This window comes from Podarcis gaigeae, assembly GCF_964106915.1.
Source record: "Podarcis gaigeae genome assembly, chromosome: 15".
Classification (NCBI taxonomy): Eukaryota; Metazoa; Chordata; class Lepidosauria; order Squamata; family Lacertidae; genus Podarcis; species Podarcis gaigeae.
In genome coordinates, this window is record NC_139692.1 from 3026272 (window position 1) to 3052385 (window position 26114).

The following is a 26114-nucleotide window of genomic DNA, read 5'->3' on the forward strand; positions in this document are numbered from 1 at the left end:
CACATTGAATCTTCCCATAACTTATCTTTCATTTGCTTGTTTCATTGACCTCCTCACACCTCCCTTTTTTGTATTCTAGTTCGGTTAACTATTTCAGCAAACCCTTTCCATCTTTTCCAAGTTTTGTCCTGTAATTTATCTTAATATAATGTAACTTTACTTTCCCTCCTTTCACCAATTGTCTGTTTTTTCCTAAACCTTTAAAACATTTCTGCTAAAACCACATAACTTCATTCCAACAACCTTCTAGCATTCATTAATTTTACAATGTTTCTGTAGATAGTCTTTAAATTTCTTCCAGTCTTCCTCCACCGACTCTTCTCCCGGGTCTCGGATTCTGCCAGTCATTTCCGCCAGTTCCATGTAGTCCATCACCTTCATATAAACACAACCTTTGGGATGGAGAGGATCATGAGGCCTGGGAACCCAGTTGAAAACTGTTGAGCTAAAGGCTATTAAGAGTGTTGTGTTTCACTGTTTTGTGGAGGGGAGGGGGTCACTGCAGATTGCTCTGGATTAGAAAGCAGCTCATTATTCCTCCAACAGCTGTTAAAAACTTGTTGATTTGACACAAGTACTAAAGTTGCAAGATTTGTCCTCCCATATTTTTCATGACAGAATCACAAGCATTTACTGTACAGTGGTACCTCGGTTAAGGACTTAATTCGTTCCGGAGGTCCGTTCTTAACCTGAAACTGTTCTTAACCTGAAGCACCACTTTAGCTAATAAAGTGCTGCCGCCGGAGCACAATTTCTGTTCTCATCCTGAAGCAAAGTTCTTAACCTGAGGTACTATTTCTGGGTTAGCGGAGTCTGTAACCTGAAGCGTATGTAATCCGAAGTACCACTGTATATAGAATTGGAAAGCAAAAGGCTTCAGCTTTTTTTTGAAAAAACACAAAATGCCAAGGAAGTCTGATAGTTACACTTGTTGCCTACATTTCTATAATATACTTAAACACTCAGGGCCAATTACAATCCTGGGTCTTTTGGGGGTAAAGGGTAACAATAAAATTAGATGTGTGGGAATCTAAATAGGCCAAAAAGAAAAGAAAGAAATTCAAAGCATGAGCAATATGTGCAAGAGCAACTCCCCTCCTTAAATAGATGCTCCCTGACCAGAGCACACATGGGGGATTCCAGTCAAAAGATTATACTTAATTTCAAATGTATCCTCCCACTCCAACTTCACAAGTCTGGAAGAGATTCTAATAAGGTACAATTAGGCTAGTATCTCTCTCTCTCTCTCTCTCTCTCTCTCTCTCTCTCTCTCTCTCTCTCTCACACACACACACACACACACACACACACACACACACCCTTCATGCATGAGTGAAACCAGATGCTGCTTTCTAAGATGATAAAGCTTGTATTTTATGAGATGTTCACACAAATGCCACTTTAAATTATGAACATGTTCTTTCAAGTAAAAAACAGTTTCTATAGCCAGAAATAAGGACATGACAGCATACATGTTATCTTTCCAGCACGCGTCCAAGCAGTGTTTCAGTCTCACTCAATTATTTGCTGCTACAAAAGGATCAATAATTACTGCCAGGCCCAAAGACTGAAAGCCACACATATATTAACTCTCTGCTGCAGCACAGATAGTGCTACCAAGCACACCAGGTGGACTGCAGGCAAGGCCCACTGTGCCACGTTATGAGTGCATTTCCCAACACCAGTACATTACAATAGCTAGCCAGGTTTGCTCCATCACAATATTGCAAGAATACTGTACATCACAACATTAACAAACTGAAGAACCCTCTTTTCAGGGGGCGGCTCAGAACCTCAAGATCTATTGCCCTGGTCAGCATATTTTACAAAATGTTTTTTAAAGACATTTAAACAGAGCAAGGGCTTCAAGAGCAGCCATATTGGCACTGTTCACTGAAACACTCACAGGCAAGCCAAGACACCAAAAAAAGGCTCTTTAACACCCTCATTCCCAGCGTGGACAGCAGCAGAGGACTGGGTGGAGGCCTCGTCTTGCAATGTGCATTTGCTTACAGTGGCGAAGGGTTTATGAATCCTGCTGCTGACTCTCACTTTGCGCAATTCTCCCTGGGTGCTGGTTCCTCTGTGCAGACACAGCAAGCAGCTTAAGAGCACCAAGGGAGAGTTCTGTTAAAGCCTATGTTGCTGTTCACACCAGGAATGAATAGATTAAAGAACCCTTTGTCTGATGTCAGTGTGGCTTTGGGGCATACGGAGTGTGTGGATCTTAGGGACAAATGAGATATCCTTAGGGCTCCAATGGAGAGCCTCCAGCCCATGGGCTCAATTAAGTCTACCGGGCCATTTCAGCTGGGCTTACCTGCCCAACACTAAACATCATATGAGTTACAGCCAAAAGGGGGTTTCAGGCATTGTCCATCAGCTGCCTGTCAGGATGGGCTGTGCATAGCACTCTGCAAGCCCTGACATTCAACTGATAAGTCTGTGCTTTGCAGGCTGTGCTTCTGTGGGCACGAGAGGTCACTGTGGGCACGAGAGGTGCGGGAAGATAATGGTCTGGCCAGCCAGCCCCAGCCAGCTCCCCAGCCCTGCCTTACAGGATGGATTATTGGTTAACAAGATTTCCCTCACATCCACAGGAACTTTTTATGAGCTGGCTTACCATATATTGAGAGAACAATCACAGTAGTTGTGTACAGAACAGTGGAGAACAGACTAGTTTGCTTCTTTCCCATTTATTTATTTACTGGCATTAAGTCTTCCCTGCCCCACCCTTTTCGTTCCTCCCTCCACAACATCTCCCCTCAATGTCAAAGTGCATTTACTTTTAAGGTATGAGTTTTTAAAATAATTTTGGCTGATATTCCCTCAGTCTAGCCAAGCGGAGCTGACCCTGCTTTTCCCCCTCAGTTTTCCAGGTACAGGTGACCTCTTGATTCCAACACCGCAGCAAGAGACTTGGGCAACGGTTTCTAGGGATGAGAAAAGAACCCTGAGGCAAAAATGATGGCTTTTTCTTTAGCAAGTCCTAAGACCAGTGTTCAGCAGCTTATAAGGCTCCTGGGATCTTCTGTGGCGGGAGGCCTTCCTCGATCCAGAGGGAAGGGGATGGGCCGCTGTGTAGCATTCGCCGGTGAATCCGTCGCAATCGCAAGAGGTACAGCAGGATGGACAGCAGCACAACAAAGAAGCAGGCAAAGAATAGGTAATGGTTGTAAACAAAGGAGAAGCTGCGCCAGTGGGAGTGAGTGCCTCGGAAATTCTCCTGCTGGATGTCCCTGGGAAAACAGAACAAAATTATTAGCGTGAAAGAAATCTTACAGCAACCCACAGCTCAGCAAGTCAGCCTCTGCAAGGGTGGGAGAGATGCCAGAAGAAAGCTGAGAGGGCAACTGAGGAATATGCTGATTTTCAAGTGGGAAGAGCCCCAACTCCTAAACTACCCCTTAGAACTTTATGGGGGGGGGAGTTGTGATGTCAGCGGCTGTAACACTAATGTCATCTTCCTCTTAGACTAATTCCTTTCATCCTCTCAAACCTATCTGAATGCCTAGCAACCCAACAGCAAAGGCTGCTGTGCTGGTCTCGAGGAACAGGGCACACAGAGGTGAACAACAGCTAGTGTTTACCATTCCATTCGTCCTCTATTCCCACCATCTGGTGGGCAACTCACTAGCTCTACATGAAGCTCAGAAAGCATCACAGATGCAAAGTTTTCTGGAGAAAATTATCCACTGAAAGGGTTGTGACTGGTTGTGACTGGCTCTTTTTGAAGACCACACTTAAGAAAAGCGAAGCCATACCTCAAAGGCAAGAATCGTGTTCGATAGAGAATGGCCCCCAACGTCCATTGCACCTCTTTGTCATAGACCTGCAGTGCAGTTTTTAAGTTGCCATAGTTTACAGGAAAAGAGAAACCGTTGTGAAACACTTCATACATCCAGGCTGACTTAAAGCATTGATACCTACAAAGAATAAACATTAAGAAGTCAACTTCTGCTGTTTTTAAACAGAAGCAGAACTCGTTAAGACATAAAAAGCACAGCCTAAAAAGAATAACTGAATTCCCTTGGTCTTGTGCATTTACATATAATTGCATATTCAAGGGCACACTTTCTACTTAAACTTACACAGACATTCTCTAGATTGCAGCCAACAAATGAGGCGCTTATATCAAATAGATTATTAAGTTTTGCTATGACAGAGGGAGTGCATCTGCTCCAGCAGGCTTGAACATTAAACCCAAGAGATAAAAAGGTGGGATGAAAGCTTAGGTATTGACTACTTTAACAAGCCTTTCTCATGCTAATTTTCTGTAATTAATAGACAGCATTATTGGACTTTCCAGGAATAGATAAGGTAAAAGGTAAAGGACCCCTGGATGGTTAAGCCCAGTCAAAGGCGACTGTGGGGTGGGGCGCTCATCCCACTTCAGGCCGAGGGAGTCAGCATTGTCCACAGACAGCTTTCCGGGTCATGTGGCCAGAATGACTAAACCGCTTGTGGCGCAACGGTGTATCGGAAGCCAGAGCGCATGGAAATGCCATCTACCTTCCTGCCACAGTGGTACCTATTTATCTACTTGCACTGGCGTGCTTTCGAACTGCTAGGTTGGCAGAAGCTGGGAAAGAGCAACAGGAGCTCACCCTGTCCCGTGGATTCAAACCACTGACTTTCTGATCAGCAAGCCCAAGAGGCCCAGTGGTTTAGACCACAGTGCTACCCACTCCATTTTTCCAGGAATAGCAGCATTTAACTGCGGATCCGAAAAGTATAAGCCTTTTTCACTAATCAGTCACCTTCGGGAACACTAAGATATGATTCATAAACTCACTGGATCATTACTCTCCTCCCGAGATGGAGGACGTCCCCTCACTACTCCTCCAACATGGAGGTAAGAGCTTGTGTGAACCACCAGGTGCGCAATGTGATTTTATGGAAGCCCAGCTTATGTGGGGGGAAAACTGAAGTTCACGGATCAGGCATTTGCATTACAGTCATGCCTCATGTTGTGTTCCACTCATTACCGACTTTCATCTTATGAACACGGCAAACCCGTAAGTGTATACTTCCAGGTTTGCCGCCCACACATGCGCAGAAGCGATCTTCGTGCATGCACAGAAGTATTTGATTGCGCTGTGCACATGCGCAGAAGAGGCGCTCAAGTTGTGGACTTTTCGGGGTGCGAACAGCAACTAGAGGTACCACTGTACTAACCGGCTTGTGTAGGAGGTCAGCCCCATTGTGGGGTGGGTCTCTCTCCTCCACCACATGGGAACTGCAACAGTCCTAGTGGTTGTTTGCACTAGAACTCTGTTATACGAAATAGCTATGAACGTATAGCATCCGTTACATGCTTATGAAACTGTACTCGGTACTCAACCAGTTCCAAAAAACTCTGCAGTTTATGACTAGTAGTTCAGATGGCAAGAATGAATGCTTCTGGGCCTCCTTGAAATGTTGCCTTCTAGGAACTACTGGTACAATTTGTTCTCGGCTCTTCTCTCCCCAGGAAGGATGCTCAAGCAGATCCAGCTATGAGAGAATATGAACACTCACTTCAATCGATGAAGGTCTGCATGCGAGGCATAAAGACCACGGTCCAAACGTTCCCTTAGGACTGACCACTTTGTTGCACAATAATCCTGAAAAAGAAACACAAAGAATGTAAATATCTACATTTTGAAGGCAATGTGAAAATATTATATAGAAAATATTATACATTTTTGGAGGCAAGGAATGTAATGAAATATTGGGGGCTAAGAAAATTGAGGGCTATTGCATTAACCAGAGAATCAGCGCAGCATATTGGACAGAGTGTCCAACCTCAATTAGGAAGAGCAGGTTCAAATCCCCTCACTATGGGAAAATGCACTATGGTCCAGTCACCGTCTCTCATCCTGACCAACCCCAACATTATTGCAAGGATAAAATAGAACGGTAGGGAGATATTTCTGTATTTATCTATCCTTTATCTCACAGAATTTTTATCCCAATCATCTACAAATCTCAGGGTTACAAAAACTTAAAAACAGTAATATATCCATATTTAATAAACAAGAGCTGGTAAAAATATGATTAAAACTATTAACATATATCCCAAACTGCCTAAGTACTTAAAACTAACTAGGAGCGGACTAATAATCCCCCAAATGTCTGTGCAATCCAACAGGTATTTGTCAGGCACCAAAATGCCAAATGTGTCTGCCATACTTCATCTGCAACTGGGCCACTACCGGAAAAGGCCCTCTCCCAGGTCACTACCAAAGCTATTGCCCGTGGTGGTGGGACAACAAAAAGGGCCTCTCTGCCTTGGTCTAAGGAACTGGGGTGGCTAATTAAGGGAGATGCATTATTTCAGATATCTGAGCTCACCAGAAGATGGACCTAAATATTAACAACTTTTTATACAGCAATTTTACATGCAAATTGCTTCATAATCAGTGGTTCTTGAAGCCACTCTACAATGTTGTTAGCTTTTTTTGAAATACACTAAAGCATACGGGAGCAAAGTTAGTGACACAGCAAATGGATATGCAAGGCTGGAGAGAATGAGTATACAGGAAGGAAAGAGTAGGAAAAAGGTTTTTTTGGTAAGGCATCCAACCTTCACTTGTTTTTACTTTCCTATTTTACAGACAGGAAAACTTAAGGCTGGGAGACAGTATCTTGCCCTAGGTCAGTGATTCTTAACTGGTGCCCAAAGGGGGGGGGGGATGATCTACAAATCTTGGGGGTGGGGCATTCAGAATTTGTGGAGGCAAAGGCAGATTTTGGGCAGCCCTTTCTCCCTTCGGCCAGCCAGCAGGGAAGGGTTGTTACACAGTATAGCGCTCACTGTGTTCAGAGGATAAAATTAAAGATAATCCTTTTCAAAACTCTTTAAAAAAGCAGCATGCAATAAAGAGGAGTCAAACATGAATGCCCCTCCCTGCTTAGGGCCAAGCCCAACAAAAAGTAATGCACCTCCATCCACTTACAATGAGACTTAAATATGTATGAAGAGCTTCCAGGAATGAAACAGGGTGGGGGTTATAACAGGAATACATACAAGGGAGAAACAGGTTCTCTAAATAAAAAGAAAAGTGTCAATTGGGCTCAAATAAAAATTTAGCACCTTTTTAAAGAACTTGCTTCTCCCTTGTCAGCATGAGCTTTCAGAGCCTACTAGCTCAAAATTACATCTCTTTCCATCTCCACCACCCATCTCTGCTCCACCACTATGAGCAACTGCATTATCCCTCACCCAGGCTTCCTCCAGCCACTCTTCTTGCCCGAACCTCTTCCCCAGTTTGATCACAGTTAACTATCACCCCCTGCTGTTCCCTTTCCATGAAACCGAAAATTAAGGAGTTGGCTGGTGAGGATTTTATTGAACATATGCAGGAAATCTGTGTATTGCATGTATATGTCTATACCTCTGGAACCCACCCTGCTGTCTCTATTGTCCTTTTTGGACAAGCGCTGTCTCTATTGTCCTTTTTGGTACCAACTGAAGACCTTCCTTTTTCAAAAATCCTTTTAAGTGAATATTCCCATCTCAGTTTGTATCTGTATTGGTTAGGAAATCTTTCTTATTGATGGGTTTATTGTTGATTGCTTTGGAATGTTTCATGGAAAGCAATTTGTAAATGAAATAAATATACCTATATAGCAGAATGTTACCTTAATGATAGAAACTTAGGATTCTCTATTTTTAAAATAATATTTATTGAAGATTTTCAAATATAACAAAAAAAGAAAAACATCCAAATTTAAGACCTTATTTTCATTGGCATCTTTCCAGGACTTCCCCTCCCCTCCCCCTCTTGTATTCCAATTCTTTCAAATAAATTCAACAAATTCTTACCCCCAATTTTAAACTTATTATCATTGACCCAATTTAAAAATATTTTCCCATCCCCTAAAATCGACCTGTTCCCTTCCACGAGTTCCCCTCTTTAATATGCAGTACAGATTAGAATAAAAAAAATAAAGAAAAAGAATAAGATATAATTTAACACCCTTTGGATTCCAAATTTCCCTCCCCCCTTTCCCGGTTGCGTTCCCAATGTCCATCAATGTCTACTGTCGTCCTGGAGCTCCCACACCTAAGCTATAGTCCTTCACCAGTCCGCTTTGCCGTCTTTTTAATAGTCTTTACCGTCTTTTGGTCATTTTTAGTTTCGAATGTCCAATCTTGGAAGGAGTCTGTCTCTAAAAGGTCCATTTTTTCCATCCAGATCTTTGTATTTAAGAGTAAAAACTCCAATTTTATTTCTTTAGACCTTTCAAATCTGGATGTCCCAAATGTTCCCACTTCCAACTTTGTCCAGTTCTTGTTATTCTTGTTGATCTCTCTCCTCCTTTCCCCCCCCCCCCTGCTCTCCTGCACAAATGTTCTAATTCCAAAAGCTTCTAATTCCTCTGCAGAGGCTTTGTTATTCAGGAACAAAACATTATGTCAAGTCCCTTCCATTCTTCAATAGATAAATCTATTGTCTCCTTTAGTGTATAGACCTCTGTAGACAAAATAGTGTTCCATTTCTGCAGTTTCCCAGGAGATAAAAAGTCCCATTCAAATTCCATGCCAGCAATACTTGTAGTGTCCCACAGCTCCTCTAGAGGGATTATAGTAACTCAGTTTCCTTCCAGATCACACCCAACAGTCAAAGTAACTTGTTATTCCTTGTTTTAAACAATTTATATCCAATTTGTAACAAATGTAACCGGCAAAGTCCTTGTAACAAAGTTCTCTTTTTGTTCTTCCGCCTTGACAGCTCATTTGACAGCTGTCAAAACCTCTATTTCTCCTCTCCCGGCGCTCTCACGGATCGCTCCCGGGGTTTGGGGGGGGGGTTGCATTTTAATTCACATTCCACTTTTCTCCTCCAGCCCAGTCTTATAATTTTCCATCGCGAAATTAATAACTTTCTCAAAATAAGGTTGCACTCGATCTTAGTTGTCAAATCCTTTGCTTTAACTCCTCTACAACAGGGGGGAGGCTGACTTCCTTTTTGCACCTCCCCCGCTCGCTCCGATTTTTTTTTTAAAAAAATCCCCCCTTTTTAATCCAAGTTCCAATTACTCACGGGTTATTCTTTTAAGGCCAAATTTTCAATGGAAGAAGTCAGCGCTCTCCGTCGAATGGCATGCGGCTTCGCTCGGCAGGGGAAGCGGAGGACTCATAGCACCACCACCCCCCCGTCACCCGCTCCACAGCCTTTAAAAAGGCTCCTTCGCGGGTCGGGGGGGCGCAAACGGTGCCCGCCGAGTCACCATGCCCATGGGTTTCAGCGCCCATGGTTTTTGAGGGTCCCCGCGTCACCGGCGCGGTAGGACTCAGCCCCTGCCGAGCAGGCTCCCTCCGGAGCTCGGAGGGAGTCCGCCATTCGGCGATGGCGCCAACCCGGAAGTCTCAAAACTTAGGATTCTCAGAACCAAAACTCTTCAACATCAGTCACAACTCATGTACATGTGTCATAAAGAGTAGCATTAATTTTATTATATTTTGCCCTGCCCTCCTTTCAAGGAACTCAGGGTCATATAAAAAGCGCGCTCTCTCTCTTACACACACACACCCCACCACCACCACTGCCAATTTCACTTTCACAACAACCATCTGAGGCTGGTTAGGCTGAGAGAAAAGTGATTGGCCCAAGATCACCAAATTAGCTTTGTGGGTTCACTGAGAAGATGATCCCTAGCCTCCCAGGCCCTTGGTCTGACAATCTAGCTGCCCCTTCACCACCCAAAAGCAGAGGGACCTTTTACCTTTGCAGCTTTAATAAACTTAGCAGCAATGTACTCTCCTCCCATCCGCAATACATCCTCGGTACAGTAATAGAACTCCGAGAACCCATAGAACTCGCTGTTCTCAAAGTGCACAGGAGGTTGATAAATGCCATTCAAAGAAGTCTGTGTCTCATTTGTCTTATTCATGAAAGGCTGAATAACATCACGGCACAAGTGAAAATCTCCTGTCCCTCGAAGATGCATCTTCTGCCCATTCTGCTGGATTTCATCCTCAGCATCCAAAGGCAGGCAAGGGTCTAAATAGGGGGTATCAGAAGTCATACCAATCTGTTTGCCTAGAAGCCTGCGAAAAAGATTGAGCAAAGTTACATGTGCAAAAACCGTTTACAGGATACCAGATCGCTCTGCCTTGGAGAGTGGTCCCACCTAGCGCTGTGTCAGGTGGGCAGGCACAAATTGGGGAAAGCAACACAATGGCAAAATCTGTGACTTCTAGTAGTCCTGTGGTGGTCAATGCAGGATGCACTACAACATCCTTAACAGAGGACCATTCCACCTGTGCTTAACATCCCTGACAGACAACCATCCCACCCGTGGAGGGCTCACCACTCCCTGAGGCAGGCTGTTCCAGTGCCACACAGCTCGTCTCATGAGAAAGCTTTTTCTAATGTTCCTCTTGCATGGATATGCGATCGGGACGCTGGTCAGCAGGGCTTGCTGGCAGTGCAGAGGGTGGTAACATGAGGACAGGGTCTTTTCTGTGGTGGCTCCCCACTTCTGGACTGCCCTCTCCAGGGAGACTCACCTGGCACCTTCATGGCATATTTAAGCACTAGGCAAAAGCATTTCTCTATAACCAGGCTTTGGCTGAGTAAACATTATACAGCCTTTTAAATCTGTTTGTGGGAGAGGGGTTATTGGTTTGTTTTTGTTTGTTATGTATTTTGTGTTCTCATTTTGTGAACCGCCCTGTGAAGGGCAGTATATACAAACTGAGTAAATGGCAATATTAATCTTAATGATGGCTGGGAGATAAGTCAGATAAGGAAGGGCTAGGGAGACACGCAGCAGTTAAGAGTGAGGCTTCCAAGTTCCTTGGAACTGAGGTGTGAGGAAAGGGGTGGGGGCAGAGCGAGCCTGACTGGAGTTCCAGTTGAGCCAAAGCCCTCCAGGGAGAGGGTGCTGGGAAGATTTATAGAATCATAGTATTGGAAGGGACCTTCATGGTCATCTAGTCCAACCGCCTGCAATGCAGGAATCTCAACTAAAGCATCCACCTTCTGCTTAACAATCTCTAATGAAGAAGAGTCCACCACCTTCCGAGGGCGTCTGTCCCACTGTCAAATAGCTCTTACCTACATGATTACTGCAACCATCTGAAGATGTGCCCATCTCACGGGGGAAGATTTAAATGTTGACATGTACAGGAGGGAAATCATTTGGATCTGGAAATCAAGTTAATCATAGAATATTACCTGTTTCTAAATACTGTGGTGGTAAATATGCTGTCTGCATATCTCTGCCGGGCAGCATTTCCACCAAAGCCGAGGAAAGTTGCCACATAAACTCGGTACACATGTTCAGTTTGGTGAGCATCACACCCTAGATTAAACTCTGCAAGTAGGTTCTTGGCCACCTCCTCCTGCAGATCCCAAAACACGAGATTAAAGAGGCATGAACAGCTCTGCTTTGTGTTGTGTAACACTTAACTCTGAATAGAGGGAAGTTATTTCAAATCTGCAGCTCTCTAAACATTTTCACAAAAACTTTCTCCAGAGGAACTCTTTGTATTTAATACCCAAGTGTCAAAGTGGGGGACCTCCAGATGCAGTTGGACTATAACTCCCATCATGTCTGGCAATCAGACATGCTGGTTGGGGCTGATAGGAGTTGCAGTTGATTAACATTTGGAGAGCACCACATTGGGTACCCCTTGCTAAAGAAAGCGGCACCAACACCCAAAACTCTGCTAGTTGACCAAATCTGCACAATTTATGATCCAAACTGATTGCAGCCACCCATGGGGGAACTGTACATGTTCTTATATTCACCCGTTAACTCTTGCCTCTTCTTTTCCTTCCCTCCCTTTGACATCTTTACCACATATAAAGTATAAATTACTGAAGGCAAGGGGCAGATATATTAACTTCTGAATGCCCTGGAATTATTACTCCCTCCATGGGACAGAGAAATCTTTGAGGAACATGCATTGGGGGCAGAAGAAACGCAACCTGGTGCAAACACCACTTAATAGCCCTAGAGGTTAGTCTTTAGAGCAAAGTCCAGCAAAACCTCCTTTCCTGAATTACTTTTGAAATTACTGCAGAGACTATTTCTACAGAGGCATTCTCTGTCTGTTGGTTAAAATGTTCACGTGAAATATGACCTGCCAGTTGGCTTAAGAGGACACATCATTAAGAGGCTGAAAACAAATAAAGGATGAAGCGTGTTTAAGTAATTTATCAAATAAAGTTATCTACAGCTGGGAGGTTCTCCATTTCTGAGAGGTTTTCATTTTATTGTGATCTATTTTCAACCCTCCATCTCACTGATTAATGTGTTGCTTGAAAAGCGGAGCTACATGGCTGCCTATTGGACTGAAATGTTAGGAATGCACTGCTTGACTCTTAAGATAGGCAAAGAACCGTGTAGACTTCTGAGAGTGCACCGTGGATGCTGAATTTTAAACTATTTTAAAGCACATACCAATAGTAACTTAGTTGGTCTCTAAGCTGCTACTGGAAGGATTTTTTTAAAAAAATCATTAACTGTCAATGTCATGCAGCAATTATTCCATAAGCAACTGTTAGAAATTAAAGTGGAGATGAGTAAAATGGTTTTAAAAATTGTATTGTGTAAAGCCGAGGCTGGAGAAGTTACAGAATACTTGGAGAAAATGCTGCTGGAGAACTGCCAGAAAGGAGAACGGAATGGTAAAATTGGAGACTAAATAGAGGATGAAATCCAGAGAACATCCACACAGATGCCTGAAGGAGTGAAATAGCCAAATGCTGGAGTTATGATATTGGAGGAGGTGGTGGTGGTGTGCAGAGATGGAGAGACTAAGAAATATCCTGAACTGGAAGAGATAGAAAGAAAGGAATGTGATTGAAACTGGAAGAAAAAGCTACTACGTCTCCTGCAACATTTTTGGAAAAAGAATGGAAGAGGAGAAAAATTCTATTAAAAAAAAGGATTGACAACCAATAGCTACAAGGAAATGGGATTGGAAGATATGAATTTGGGAGTGGATTAATGACTATATAAGAACTAAACAATTATGGACTGTTGTGTTAATACATAACCATAGTGAAGAAATTCTGGAACGAATAAGGACTGAATGTTTCTTAAAATTGGAGGGAACGTTGTGATGTTGGACTATCTGGTTATCTCCCGCTTGGACTACTGCAATGCGCTCTACGTGGGGCTACCTTTGAAGGTGACCCGGAAACTACAACTAATCCAGAATGCGGCAGCTAGACTGGTGACTGGGGGCAGCCGCCGAGACCATATAACACCGGTCTTGAAAGACCTACATTGGCTCCCAGTACATTTCCGAGCACAATTCAAAGTGTTGGTGCTGACCTTTAAAGCCCTAAACGGCCTCGGTCCAGTATATCTGAAGGAGCCTCTCCTCCCCCATCGTTCTGCCCGGACACTGAGGTCCAGCTCGGAGGGCCTTCTGGCGGTTCCCTCACTGCGAGAGGCCAAGTTACAGGGAACCAGGCAGAGGGCCTTCTCGGTAGTGGCGCCCGCCCTGTGGAACCCCCTCCCATCAGATGTCAAAGCGATAAACATCTACCTGACATTCAGAAGACATCTGAAGGCAGCCCTGTTCAGGGAAGTTTTTAATATGTGACATTTTAGTGTATCTTTCATCTTTGTTGGAAGCCGCCCAGAGTGGCTGGGGAAACCCAACCAGATGGGCGCGGTACAAATAATAAATTATTATTATTATTATTATTATTATTACTAGAGGAGGACTATTGTTGACTCTTACAGATAATAATAATCGAAGAACCTCCTTTGGACTTCTTTCAGCGAAAGAAATGAACAGGAGAGTCCCAGATGGAAAACTAGAAAAAAGCCCTTAGCAGAGGAAGGAACAGCTGGATACTACTCTAGATTGAACATCTGACTGTTTTGAAGAACTATTGTATATATAACTGACAGATGGATAGTTGGAAGTCCTTTTTATCTACTTTTTATTTTTCATTTCCACTTTATTCTTTTCTTTAATATTCTTATTTGTTTTCTTTCCTTTTTCTTTCTGCTTTCCTTTGGTCTTTTGTATTACTTGTGGCTCTCTATTCAGGGTTAAAGAGGGGCTAACATGCCGATGAAGGTTGTTGATAATTGACAAAAGAACCTGCATGAGGCAGGGAAGAGAATCTCCCAGGTGAGAGCTGGGATGGTTCACGTGTCTCTGTGTGTGACAAGTTAAGATTTATCTGTGAAAGAGGACTTCGTATTCTTTTTTCTTTCTTTTTTATGTTTATGTTTTTGTTTAGATTAGTTGGTTTTTATTGCAATGTATTAGGAAAGGTCTGAATAAAACTTTATAAAAACAAACCAACAAACCAAAATAATTAACACCCACAATCCATACACCACCGCATATTCCCGCCAGAAGTGTCACAATTTAAATGGCACAATTCAAAATGGGGGTTAAACACCAGGAAAAGTTAACGGTTGTGTAGCATAATTCAAGGACATTTGTATTAAACTGACTGATGAAATGAATCATGTACAGGCAGACTGCTTAGCTGATGGGACATCAAGATGCAACCTCCTCTCGTCTTGGGGTGAAGATGTCACGTAGTGAAGCACAGAACTCATAACACGCAAAAGAAAAATAAATCAATGGTATATGGATTAAAACACAGGAAAAAAACAAAAGGAAAAGAAGGAAAAGTTGTACAGATAATAACCTGCTGTGAAGAGGCAAAGCTTACAGTTTTAGGGACTTCGTATGCTATTTGAGTTGACACACCACCCATGTCAAGTATACCCACAGTCCTCTTTCGAAGAATGGCTTCCTTGTTTTCACTGCCAGGAATATGCACCTCCACTACAGCATCATCCTCTGAAAGACAAGACGTGAAGGATGTTGAGATGTGGGGGCAAACCCTTCTGAGGATCTGAATTTCAAACATTTGCACTGCCATAGCTTGGCACAACGTAGCAATGGCAACCCTGCATTGGCAGCCTAATGCCAAGAGTTTGCTAGGCTGCAGAGTTGACAAAAACATCTCTGAGCATAGTGCCCCAATAATCCCACATGACAGCCATAATGACAAGAGTCCTGGAAGGTAATAGGAAAGTTAGCTTGTGGTGGGAGAAAATATGTGCTATATATTTTAACAGTATTAGGAAAGAAGCTTGGAGTAAAACAGGAAATGTTGCAATGTCATTCTAAAGTAGGCATATTTAGAATGACTTGTATATTGTTTTCAAAAATGGTAACACAGAGCTGGGAAAGATACAGAAAATAGCAATGAAAATAATACAGTATGGGGTTGAAGCACTTATTCAAAGTCGCCTCCATACCTCTCAAAAGCTAATGTTTTTGGGACTTCCTGTTGCATGTGTGTGTATACACACACACACACACACACACACACAGCCTTGTTAAAACTTCTGTAGCTGAAAATATTTAGGGTATTGTTTTATGCCATCTGTTCTCTAATAGACACACATATTTTTAGACTCTATATCTTTATTATGGATCAGAATCCACCAAGCACAGCTGCTGATCAACTTTTATTCACAGCTGCTGAAGGATATTGTCCACTAGCAACAGCCATCGGACCATCAACACCATTTCTCCCTTTGGTAGGCTACATAGAGTGCTATTAAGACACTTGCCATCATCGGTATGCTCAAATCTTCCAAGGACAAAGTTGATTCCAATCCATGCATATACTCCTAGAAAATTTAAGAGAACAATTTTAAGTATTAAAAGTTATTGAGCTGCACCTTTAAAAATAGTAAACTTAATTAAAACAGTATTATAACAAGGGCCCAACGAGACTTGCCCTTGCCCAGTCGCTTTCACCCCGGGAAACCAGATCTTTACCACTGAATCGGAGCAAATGCCAATCAGGTTTACTCTGGATTGATGTTTGCTGCAATTTATTGCTAAAGAGCGGGTTTTCTGGAGGAAAATGGCAGGGGAAGGGTAAAACTGCATTCTAGGCACTGGGCAACTACAAGTCTGGATAAGCCCCAATAAACTTGAGTTGTATGGAAAACTACTTTCCTTTTTAAAAAAATTATCCAGACATGCTACTTCTCAGGTAGATGGTTAAAAAAAAAAGAAAAACAATTCCTCACTGGCCACAATGATGTGTGAAAAAAACAGAAAATTCCAGCCTCTCCAAGATCTTCTAAAAATCTATGTACAGTCGTACCTTGGCTCTCAAACAGAATGCATTCCAGGAGTTCATTTGACTCCCGGAACAGTTAAAAAATCAAGGCAAGGCTTCCGAATGGCTGCAGGAGTGGAAGCCATGCTGGACATTCAGCTTCTGAAAATAATTCGAAAATGGGAACACTCACTTTCGGGTTTCGATCATTCGGGAGCTGATTTGTTCGGGAGCCAATGCGTTTGAGAGGTAAGACTGTATGAAAGTGCTCTGCCCAGCAATTCCAAATATTGCCACCAGAGTGTGCTCTTGCAGCTTTATAGGAAAGGTAAAGGTAAAGGGACCCCTGACCATTAGGTCCACTCACGGCCGACTCTGGGGTCGCGGCGCTCATCTCGCTCTATAGGCTGAGGGAGCCAGCATTTGTCTGCAAACAGCTTTCGGGTCATGTGGCCAGCATGACTAAACCGCTTCTGGTGAACCAGAGCAGCGCACAGAAACGCCGTTTACCTTCCCGCCGGAATGGTACCTATTTATCTACTTGCACTTTGACGTGCTTTCAAACTGCTAGGTGGGTAGGAGCAGAACAGGGACTGAGCAACGGGAGCTCACCCATTGCAGAGATTTGAACCCTCGACCTTCTGATCAGCAAGTCCTAGGCTCTGTGGTTTAACCCACAGCGCCACCTGCGTCCCTCCAGCTTTATAGTACAAGCCTGCCAATGAACAGCTATAAATAACAGAACACGATGGCTTAGCTAAAACGGGCGTGGGGACTCTGTGGCCCTCTAGATGTTGTTGAGACTCCAATTTCCATCATCCCCAGAAGGATGATAGGAGTTGTAGTGCAACATCTTCTCAAGGGCCACAAGGCACAGGAACTATGACGAGGGGAAAGAGGTGTATTGCTGGAAAAAACAAACAAGGAATAAAGAAAGGCTTACAAAAAAATAAAGATTCCAGTATCTGTGATGTGTGCAGTGAATTAAGCAGTCAGCTAAGCAGACAAAGAAACACCTGATGACTTATTTATGTTTTTCATCAAGTTTTTATGCCAATTTTCTTCTTGCATTTTGTACTCTGCCTTGATTTTTTTAAAAAAAATCAAAATATAGAATATAAATATATAAATTTAAAAAAATAAGAGAAATCAAACTAAGGATGCTACAAGAAATACAGGTGAGTTGCAAAAAGGGCATTTCACACAATGTATCATAATTGTATTTGAAAATAATGGAGGGGTGTGGGGGTAAACAGTGTATGGTTATTCAAAGACATTTAATGGTAAAAGGACCCCTGACCGTTAAGTCCAGTTGCAGACAACTCTGGGTTTGTGGTGCTCATCTCGCTTTACTGGCTGAGGAAGCCGGCGTTTGTCCGCAGACCACAGACAGCTTCCAGGTCATGTGGCCAGCGTGACCAAGCCGCTTCTGCCGAGCAGCACACGGAAACGCTGTTTACCTTCCCGCCGGAGCAGTACCTATTTATCTACTTGCACTTGAGGTGCTTTCAAATTGCTAGGATGGCAGGAGCAGGGACCAAGCAACAGGAGCTCATCCTATCGTGGGGATTCGAACAGCCGCCCTTCTGATCGGCAAGCCCTAGGCTCTGTGGTTTAGACCACAGTGCCACCCTCGTTACATTTAGAATCTGCTTTATTCAGATCAACTGTTGACATTCCACTGATGAATCCCCAATAAAGCCCTTTCTCAGCCTCTCTTGATACTGCACAAATCCAGCCGATTTTACTCTTATATCATGCAGGGAAGACTTCTCATCCATTCATTCTCCTTCCCACCAAATATATTCTACCTAGAAAACCAAGCACCAAACTAACACCCTCAAACTCCCTAACCCTGCTACATCCCTGGAGATTTTTTTAAATTTATAGTAGAGAGGAAATGCAGCAATCTAAGGAGCCCCTGCCCCTTTAAAATTAACTTCCAATTTGCCTGTGTTTTTTGCTTCTTAAAATTGGAGTGACCTGGTATCAACACAATCTGGTTGTAGGCTAACTAGGTATATAGACATCCTGGAAAGGGACATATCTCTGCTCTCCTCATTCTGTGTTGTGATCCACAGCATCTCTTACAATTGTGTTTCTTGTAGCAGTTCTTTGTCACCCACTGAAGGGGACCTGCTCCCTGGACAGACATTCCATCAGTTTAGTGAATGGTTTCAAACTTGTCTTTTTCAAAAGCAGTTCCTTACCTTCTTGCTTTCCTGAAATAACCTCAGCATGCGAGTCCGAAAACAGAAAATCAAAATGCACTGGGATATCAGTTAGCAGGTCTTCTAGTATTGCCTTTTGCTGGCTGCAAGATTCCAAATATGTTTAAAATACAAATAGACCCCTAACATACTCAATTCTCTGTATTAAACTGTAATAGAAAAAAGATATTCAGTCACCTCTCTGGTAAGATTCGCATCCCTGCTGTACAAAGGATATACAGAGGTGTTTCTTTATGTTTTGCACGGGGTACGTGTGCAGCAGCAAAGCTCAGAAGTGGGAAAATATAGTCACTGACTTTTTCAGGAGAGGTAGCAAATTCTGAAATGCCTAAAAAAAGCAGTGGAGATACATATGAGTTTATATGCATACAGCAGAAAGTGGGAGAGTCCAACATACAAAAAAACCCTTATTATTTCAAAGAGTTTATGATTGTAAGAGTTGGAAGCTGAATAACCTGTTTGCTTTTTTGGTGAATTTTCTGGGTAACATTCAGTATGCCAATCCAATTAAAGACAAAATACTGCCTGAGCAAAAGGATCTACTAGCCACTATAATTCATGTGGCCGTAACTTTTACTACAAAAGTGATTTCTTGGTTTTAAAAAAGCCTGTTTCTGGAAAGGTCAAGACTGTTGTTGAAAAAACCCACGATATGTGAGCTGAGATTAGTAACATTATCAAGGCAAAAGGTAAAATACCTTGGCTCCCATGCTACAAAGGTTGTATTAGAATGGACCTTGGAATATGTTTTATTAGAGCATAAAAGGCATATATAACTGGAGTCTATATAATGGTCATACAACCAAATGGAGAAGAAAGGCCCCAAGACATCAAATAATCATTCCATCTATTTGAAGGGAGGCATACACAGTATGTTTGAATGCCAGGGAAAAGGCCATATTACAGGTACTTGAATGATGCATCTTTCAATTTATGTGTCAGGAAAAGCATACGGCTTGAAGTTTAATATAGAATCCTGAAGTTTGCACTTTGAATAGAACTGGTCCACGGATTCCAGATCCTTAAAAGCAATTCACTCATTCTGGAAAACAGTACATTTCATAGTTGGTTTTTTTAGTGTTCTCCAATTTTTTTCTATTTTTTTTTTCAAATTGGAAGTAAGTTTCACTAAACAGAGTCTTGTGCCTGAGTAAAAATGCCTACAGGTATTCCCTGTAAATTTCATAAATATGCCAAATAGCATAATTTCACATGCTATATTGGCATTTTAGGCTACAGCAGTATTTTTTTTAGTAAATATTGCATATAAACACAGTTCATTGATGAAAAGTATGACTTGATCATATTTATTCACATAAAAAATAAGGACACTGAACAGATGCCACAGATCGAGTCTGACAACAAATAAAATCTAAACATAACATGTCAACTTCTATTTATATACCACCTTTTATATATATATACTCAAGGAAGCTTCCATGAAACAGTCATTGTTAGCTGACGTAACTACCAATAGGTCCTTCCTCAATTAGTTTTTCTAAAGTTATAACCTTCCAGTTTACTGCATAGGCCAACCAGTGCTGAATTTCAAACCACAGAGAAACAACTCTTTGTTTTTATGTTACAATAATAAGCAGAGCTGTCTGCAAGAATGAGCTGGAGGAGGTTAGAATGAAATCAAAACCCTTGGCTATATGGACTGACTTCCAAGTAAACATGGGCAGAATTGGCCTGCACATTTTTATAAATTACCATTCCTTTTAAGACATGCTGCTAAGCTATGGCGGGGGGGGGAGGGGGGGACAAGTTATGGCCTGTTCTCCAATACCTGGTTTAATTTTCATAACCACTGGTTTGCTGTTTTTGTCCCTCATTTGTTTGATGTCCAGCAAATCATGTGGGTTGCCATTGTGCCTCGGCCACCAATACACAAAGATCCTAGATCCACTGCTACCACAGTCCACCATAATACCATAGTTCAATTTGGGATTGTTGGTATCTGTAGCTTCTGTGTCGGTTACTCGAGCAAGATACCTGGAAGAGAGCATCAAAGTGTTGTTTAGCAGCAAATTTCACTGAAACCAGTGGGACTGAGCTTAAAGAGTCAACAAGCATAAGATCTCACTGCAAATTGCATTCAATTTATAGGGATTTAGAAGCACATTTAAAAGCAAAAACAACTATTCGTTACTTGTGTTGTTCTCAGATGTAAACAAACACTTTTGGAATATATATTTTTGTCTTACAGGATGTTCTTACCTGTGTAGCTTTTTGTCCCTGTAGCCATATTTTACAACAGAATAGTACAGCAAGAAAAACGCAGCAGCGAGCAACCCAATGACAATAATCTGCCGTAACGTGGTGTTCAATATTCGTGGACACCCTACTGGGGAAATGCTGAAGTGCCAAGAAGCAGGAAACAGACAAGAAACACTGATCCTGAAATTTAGAAAACAAAAAGATAGCCTGTCTGAAAAGGTACCTTACTACAGTATACTCACTGACACACAAAGGATCCAGTCACTGGATCCCAAATGTTCTAAGCCAGAAAATATTTCATAGTGAATTTAAGTAGATTGTAAACTCTTCAAATAGATGATTCTGCAGTTTCAAGAACTGAAGGAAGACTGCAAATGTTACATTACTAACTCTTAATTCCTAGATTTAAAATGCTTCCCTACACTTTGTATGTATTTAGAAGATGTATACCTTGTCCTCCTATTGCAGTCATGATGCTCAATTACAGTAATTCTAAAACATCAATATCATCACTATTGACACTAAAGCAACAATCCAATATGAAGAACATTGATATGCTTAAGTAGATGAGTAAATGCAAGCTAAGTTTGCATAGCCCCCAATACTGCTATGAACACAAGTAGCTGCCTGGGGACAGAGGAGTGAAGCCACAAGGGTGGAGACTGCTGGGAGGAAGAAGAGATGATCAGGGGATATGGCTTAGTCACACAAAATGGTATATGTGGTCAGAAATTTCAGCTCCCACAGTGTAGCCTTCTAAGACACTGCTATATTCAAGAGTTTGTGTACTGTAGTTTCTGCTGTAAGTCAAGCAGAGCTTATTAGATGACCCTAGGGCAAGCCAAAATCCTCATATCTCAGACTCCAGGACTACAACATGAGGGGTACTACATTTATGGTATAGAGTTGCAGTAGTTAGAGATGGAATCTTCAATTCATTCATCAGTTAGATTAACTTAAGCAATTAAATGCATTTTGATTTACTAAAAGATGCCCCAATTTAATCAAGCTTTTCATTTCAGTTTGAATAAAATTACTTTTTAAATTGTGGAAGCAAGTACCACCATTCTTCTTGTGTGAGAAAGGGCAATGCTTCCTTTATGATGCTGCTTGCTACAGGTGTGCAACATTTTTTCAAAGAACACTTTTAATTTATCACAGTCTCTCAAACGCATATCTTATCAATTCATTTTTAAAGAGTTAAGTAGATAACAAACCTGGTAAAATATTTTAAAAATAATTTATAAATGTGCTGTTATTTCCAAACACCATTTACCCACTTTTCCAATTTCTATGCAATGCCACTGTGAGTCCTTTCCATTTAAGTCAATTTCAAGTACTCACTGCAGAATGCCCTTTGGCGTCTAGTTGGCCAGTGTGAGAACAGAGTGCTAGACTAGAACGGCCTTTAGTCTCATTCAGCAGAGCTCCTTTTGTGTTTTATATTTCTTCATGTGCAATGGAAATTCAGCACCTTTTGTTATTTATTTATTATTTGTACCTATTTGTATCTTGTATAGTTCAGTATTCAGCTGTAACAGTTTACAGTGGTACCTCGGGTTACAGATGCTTCAGGTTACATACGCTTCAGGTTACAGACTCCGCTAACTCAGAAATAGTACCTCAGGTTAAGAACTTTGCTTCAGGATGAGAACAGAAATCGTGCAGCAGCAGCGGGAGGCCCCATTAGCTAAAGTGGTGCTTCAGGTTAAGAACAGTTTCAGGTTAAGAACGGACCTCCAGAACGAATTAAGTTCTTAACCCGAGGTAGCACTGTACTTGTTAACAATGTGAGGTGTTTTGTCTCCAACTGTACCTTCATCAATAAAAATAGTACACGAAGTGTCAAAATTAAGGGAGCCCAAAGTCAAATAGACTTGCAAGTCTGTTTCATCCCCATCAAGCACTCAGCTTATTCCTTTCACCCCAACAGTATTCAGATACTTACCTACCCATTTCAGAACAGTTTGATCAGGCAAGGTACAGTAAGAGAGACTTCTATTGTCAGCCAAATGTTACAGATTCATAAGACACAAACATAATCCCCAGGACCAATGGTACAAATAGGAACTGAAAAGAAAAGATTGCAGTGATATTAAAAAGATGGTACTTTTATTCAGATCCAACATGTGATGAGCACAAAAACTAAACCAATGTAACAAATTATTAGCAATGGTCCCTCATCTATATCCTACCCTTCTTTCAAAAAGTACAGGATGGTGTGCATGGGACTGTCCTATTTTAACCACACAACAATGTTGTTAGGCTAAGGATAGTGAAGGCCTCTTAGATACATCTCCAGCAACTCCATTCACCAAACCATACTGTGTGAGGACATGGCAATATGAAATACACGTTCTGAGGTGGTCAATTCATCTCTCATATCTGAAGCAAGTGCACTAACACAGTTACTCACAAATTGGAGATACAGGCAATTTTATTATTATTAAATTTATATCTCACTCTTCCTTCCGAAGAGGCCCAGGGCTAGCTTACACTACTTCCACTGAAGCTAGCAGAGCAATGTGAGGTTATGTAAACTTCCCACTTAACTGAATGCAGACTGATGCTTGATGACCTTCCAGCATACATTTGCTGAAATTCATCTTCTGTATCAGTGCAATTTGATGCTGAAGCAAGCAACAAAACTGCTAGCTCCAGCTATAAATAACCAGCAGAACACACTGTATTTTAAATAACATTTCAAAACACAAAAACCCACATTATACAATCAAGGCTTTAACTGCAATAAGATTTCAAGTCTTATTACCAAGTTAATCCCTACTTTCTAAACAGAATTTGAAGCAATCGGCAGGGTGTGTGTAAAGAATATATATGATTACAACTTTACAAACTAGAACCTTGAATCAGAAACAAATTGGCTGCTAGCAGATGCAACACTATCAAAATATGTTCAAAAAATCAATTTCATGCATGTATGATAATTGCCTGACACCACTATGACATCAGTTGAAGCATTTTCTTTTGCCCACATTGTTTGATTTCAAATTGCATGGACAAAGGCACAGATTTTGATGGTGTCACTCAACACACTGATTGGCAGCACCTGCGAACCTTGCTTTCAGCATAGATCAATTGCACTCAGAAGCTCTGTTTGGGAGCTGCCATGTGGAACAAATCCCAGCAGGCTTGCCTTTGGGGCAACATTTTAAAGGTACCATATACAAAATTTGCCTGCCAAAGAATATTTAGAGGAGAATTTTAAGGCTTCCAACTATTTCTCTGCAACTGTGTTTTACCTGTTCCACACCTGATGTCGTATGCGGCATCAGGTACGGGGCAGGTGGGGAAATGGTCTCATGGGCCAGAGGTTTCCCAACATTGTTGAAGGCATTAATGCAGACTCTGCAGTCTTATTGTGAGTAATTTCCACTTAACAATTTATGGTTTGAAATGGAACTCTAAGTGTGTGTGTTCAAATTATGACACCGCAACATGAAGTACTTATAATTACTTACCTCTGAAACATTGTGACCTTCCGGCAAACTATGCCAGCTATTTAATACAAATTACATATCTTAATAATTCCATGCAAAGAATGCTGGAAGAAGCCATATCATGCAGAAACTAAACGGAGAATAGAAGAAAAAACAAGATATTAAAATGGGATTTTCATTAAAATCAGCATGTCTGCTGAAGTTAAAAACCAAGTTACACTGTCAGAATATAACCTGTTGCTAGGTTACATTTAACAGCACAATGAAGCAAGTAGATCCCAGACTTGAAAGGATGGGGGCCTATGAGGATGAAAATATGCAAAAAGGTTCATCTTTCACCTCAGGATTAAAGAATACTTCGTTTTTATTACATGTCTGCATGTTATGTAATACATGGGCTTCTATGCTTTAAGACATTAAGAATTACCTTGGCTGCATCTAACTAAAGTCCCTTGGCTGAAGCATACCCTTGCTAGCCTCTTTTTTTGCTAAACTACAAAGCTCCCAATGTTGCAACTTTTCGAACTAGGGGAGCTGATGCAGCAGCTGGATAATATGCCCTTATGCCTTTTCTGCACTTGGTTCTTTCCACATAACAAGCATGAGATTTTTAGGAAGCTGACGGCTATAGCACAGGGACAGGGGACCTATAGCCCTCAAGGTGCTGCTGAACCACAACTCCCATAATCCCTGAGTACTGGCTATGGGGCTGATAACAGCCCAACAACATCTGGAGGGTGACAGGATCCAGCCCAGCACACAGTTTCCAATAGCCAGCCAGCTGTGGGAAGCTGCTACACACACTGCATGTTTCACCGCAGTTTATACGAACGCTTCTCTCGGTTTACCCCTTAGACCAGCCTGGCCCGGGACAGCCATTCAAACACAGGACTTTCCTCCTCCGCCGCAGCAGCTGGAACGAGGGGCGCCGTCCACAGCAGGGGGGGGGGGCATCGCACGGCTTTCCCGCAGCTCCGCCGCCGCCGAGGCCCTGTTACCGGCGCATCGGGGCTCCGCCGTGGACCCCACACCAAACCCTCGTTCTCCTCAAAAATGGCTCGGAGAGGCTCCTCCCCCGCCGCCGCCGGGAACCTGCCCTTCCTCCCTCGCCTTTTCAGACCCGGCGGAAGGGAAGCCCGCGGCGGCGGCGCCACTGGGCGCGAAGGAAGAACCCGGGAGTCCGAGCTGGCGGCGCAACATACGCGCGCGCGCTGCCCTCCCCTCCCCGCCAAAATTCACCTCAGCCGCCGCCTCTGCGGCTTCTCCGGGCGCCGGGCGCATAGCGACACCTCAGCCATCCTCCACTTCCGGGTCTCGGAGGACCGGGCGTCGGAAGTGACGTCAAATGCGATAGCCGAACGGGGTGGGAAGCAAGAGCCGCCTCAAGTGTAGAGTTGCAGGATGAAGCAGCGCGCGCGCGGTCGCCTCAGGGTCCCTTTGGGCACACTTCCGGTGTAAACATAGATCTACAAACACAAAGAAAAGGAAGCGGGGAATCTCTTTCATTTATCACATTGATATACCGAGATGGCGACTGGCCACCGACGCTTCTTTCGCAGGGCGTCATGGGAGTCTGGCTCGGCGCAGGGGGTGATGGGACTTTGGCTTTGCCTCCGCTGCTTTAAGCCGTGGATCGGGCCCTGGCGGCTCAGGAACCGAGGAGGAGGAGGGCAAGGCTTTCCCCGCCTGCTCGGGCGCCGCCGCAAGACTCCCCTCGAATGCATTTGCCGCGGGCGCAGCTTTCCCTTCCGTGCCGGGATAGGAAGGAATCGACGCGCGAATGCAATTGGGGGAATTTACTTTTATTTTTCAGGAAGGAGGGGGAAAAAAGGAGGGGACACCCGGATTTGAACCGGGGACCTCTTGATCTGCAGTCAAATGCTCTACCACTGAGCTATATCCCCTGGCCTGTGGGTGCTGAAGAGCTAGTAAGGATGGTTGTGACATCTAGTTCTTCCATCAATTCACCTCCAGCCTCTTCCAGTAATAAACTGATTGGCTGTTGTTGTCGTGGTATTCCCTGGCTAACTATAATCATGCTCAATTTTGTATTCTGCACAATAAGTAAGTGCTTTGCTTTCTTCTGTGTGATGGGGGTAGAGCATTTGACTAAGGAACCCCCCTCCTCAAGTAAGGCTTTT

General features: G+C 42.8%; 1 protein-coding gene and 1 long non-coding RNA gene across 7 annotated transcripts; both read right to left on the reverse strand.

The window, feature by feature from the left end:
• Nucleotides 1-1349: 1349 nt before the first annotated feature.
• ENTPD4 (ectonucleoside triphosphate diphosphohydrolase 4) lies at nt 1350-25317 on the reverse strand. Of its 6 annotated transcripts, none has more exons than XM_083713594.1 (14): nt 25213-25317; nt 23995-24103; nt 22464-22585; nt 20516-20695; nt 20085-20290; nt 18473-18623; nt 18275-18378; nt 15565-15624; nt 14628-14782; nt 11172-11338; nt 9715-10039; nt 5521-5606; nt 3765-3926; nt 1350-3239 (listed from the first exon to the last, which is right to left on the reverse strand). In XM_083713594.1, the coding sequence occupies exons 3-14, from the start codon at nt 22469-22471 to the stop codon at nt 3011-3013; spliced, it is 1833 nt and encodes a 610-aa protein (XP_083569720.1). In that variant the 5' UTR covers nt 22472-22585; nt 23995-24103; nt 25213-25317; the 3' UTR covers nt 1350-3010. The 6 variants fall into 6 exon arrangements, with proteins under 6 accessions (XP_083569720.1, XP_083569722.1, XP_083569723.1 ...); XM_083713596.1 differs by having other exon boundaries at nt 14652-14782; nt 25213-25302; XM_083713597.1 differs by having other exon boundaries at nt 22468-22585; nt 25213-25299.
• Nucleotides 12455-14421, reverse strand: LOC310832216. Its single transcript, XR_014558160.1, has 2 exons — nt 13681-14421; nt 12455-13086 (listed from the first exon to the last, which is right to left on the reverse strand). It is a non-coding gene; the product is annotated as an uncharacterized lncRNA (long non-coding RNA).
• Nucleotides 25318-26114: the final 797 nt, after the last annotated feature.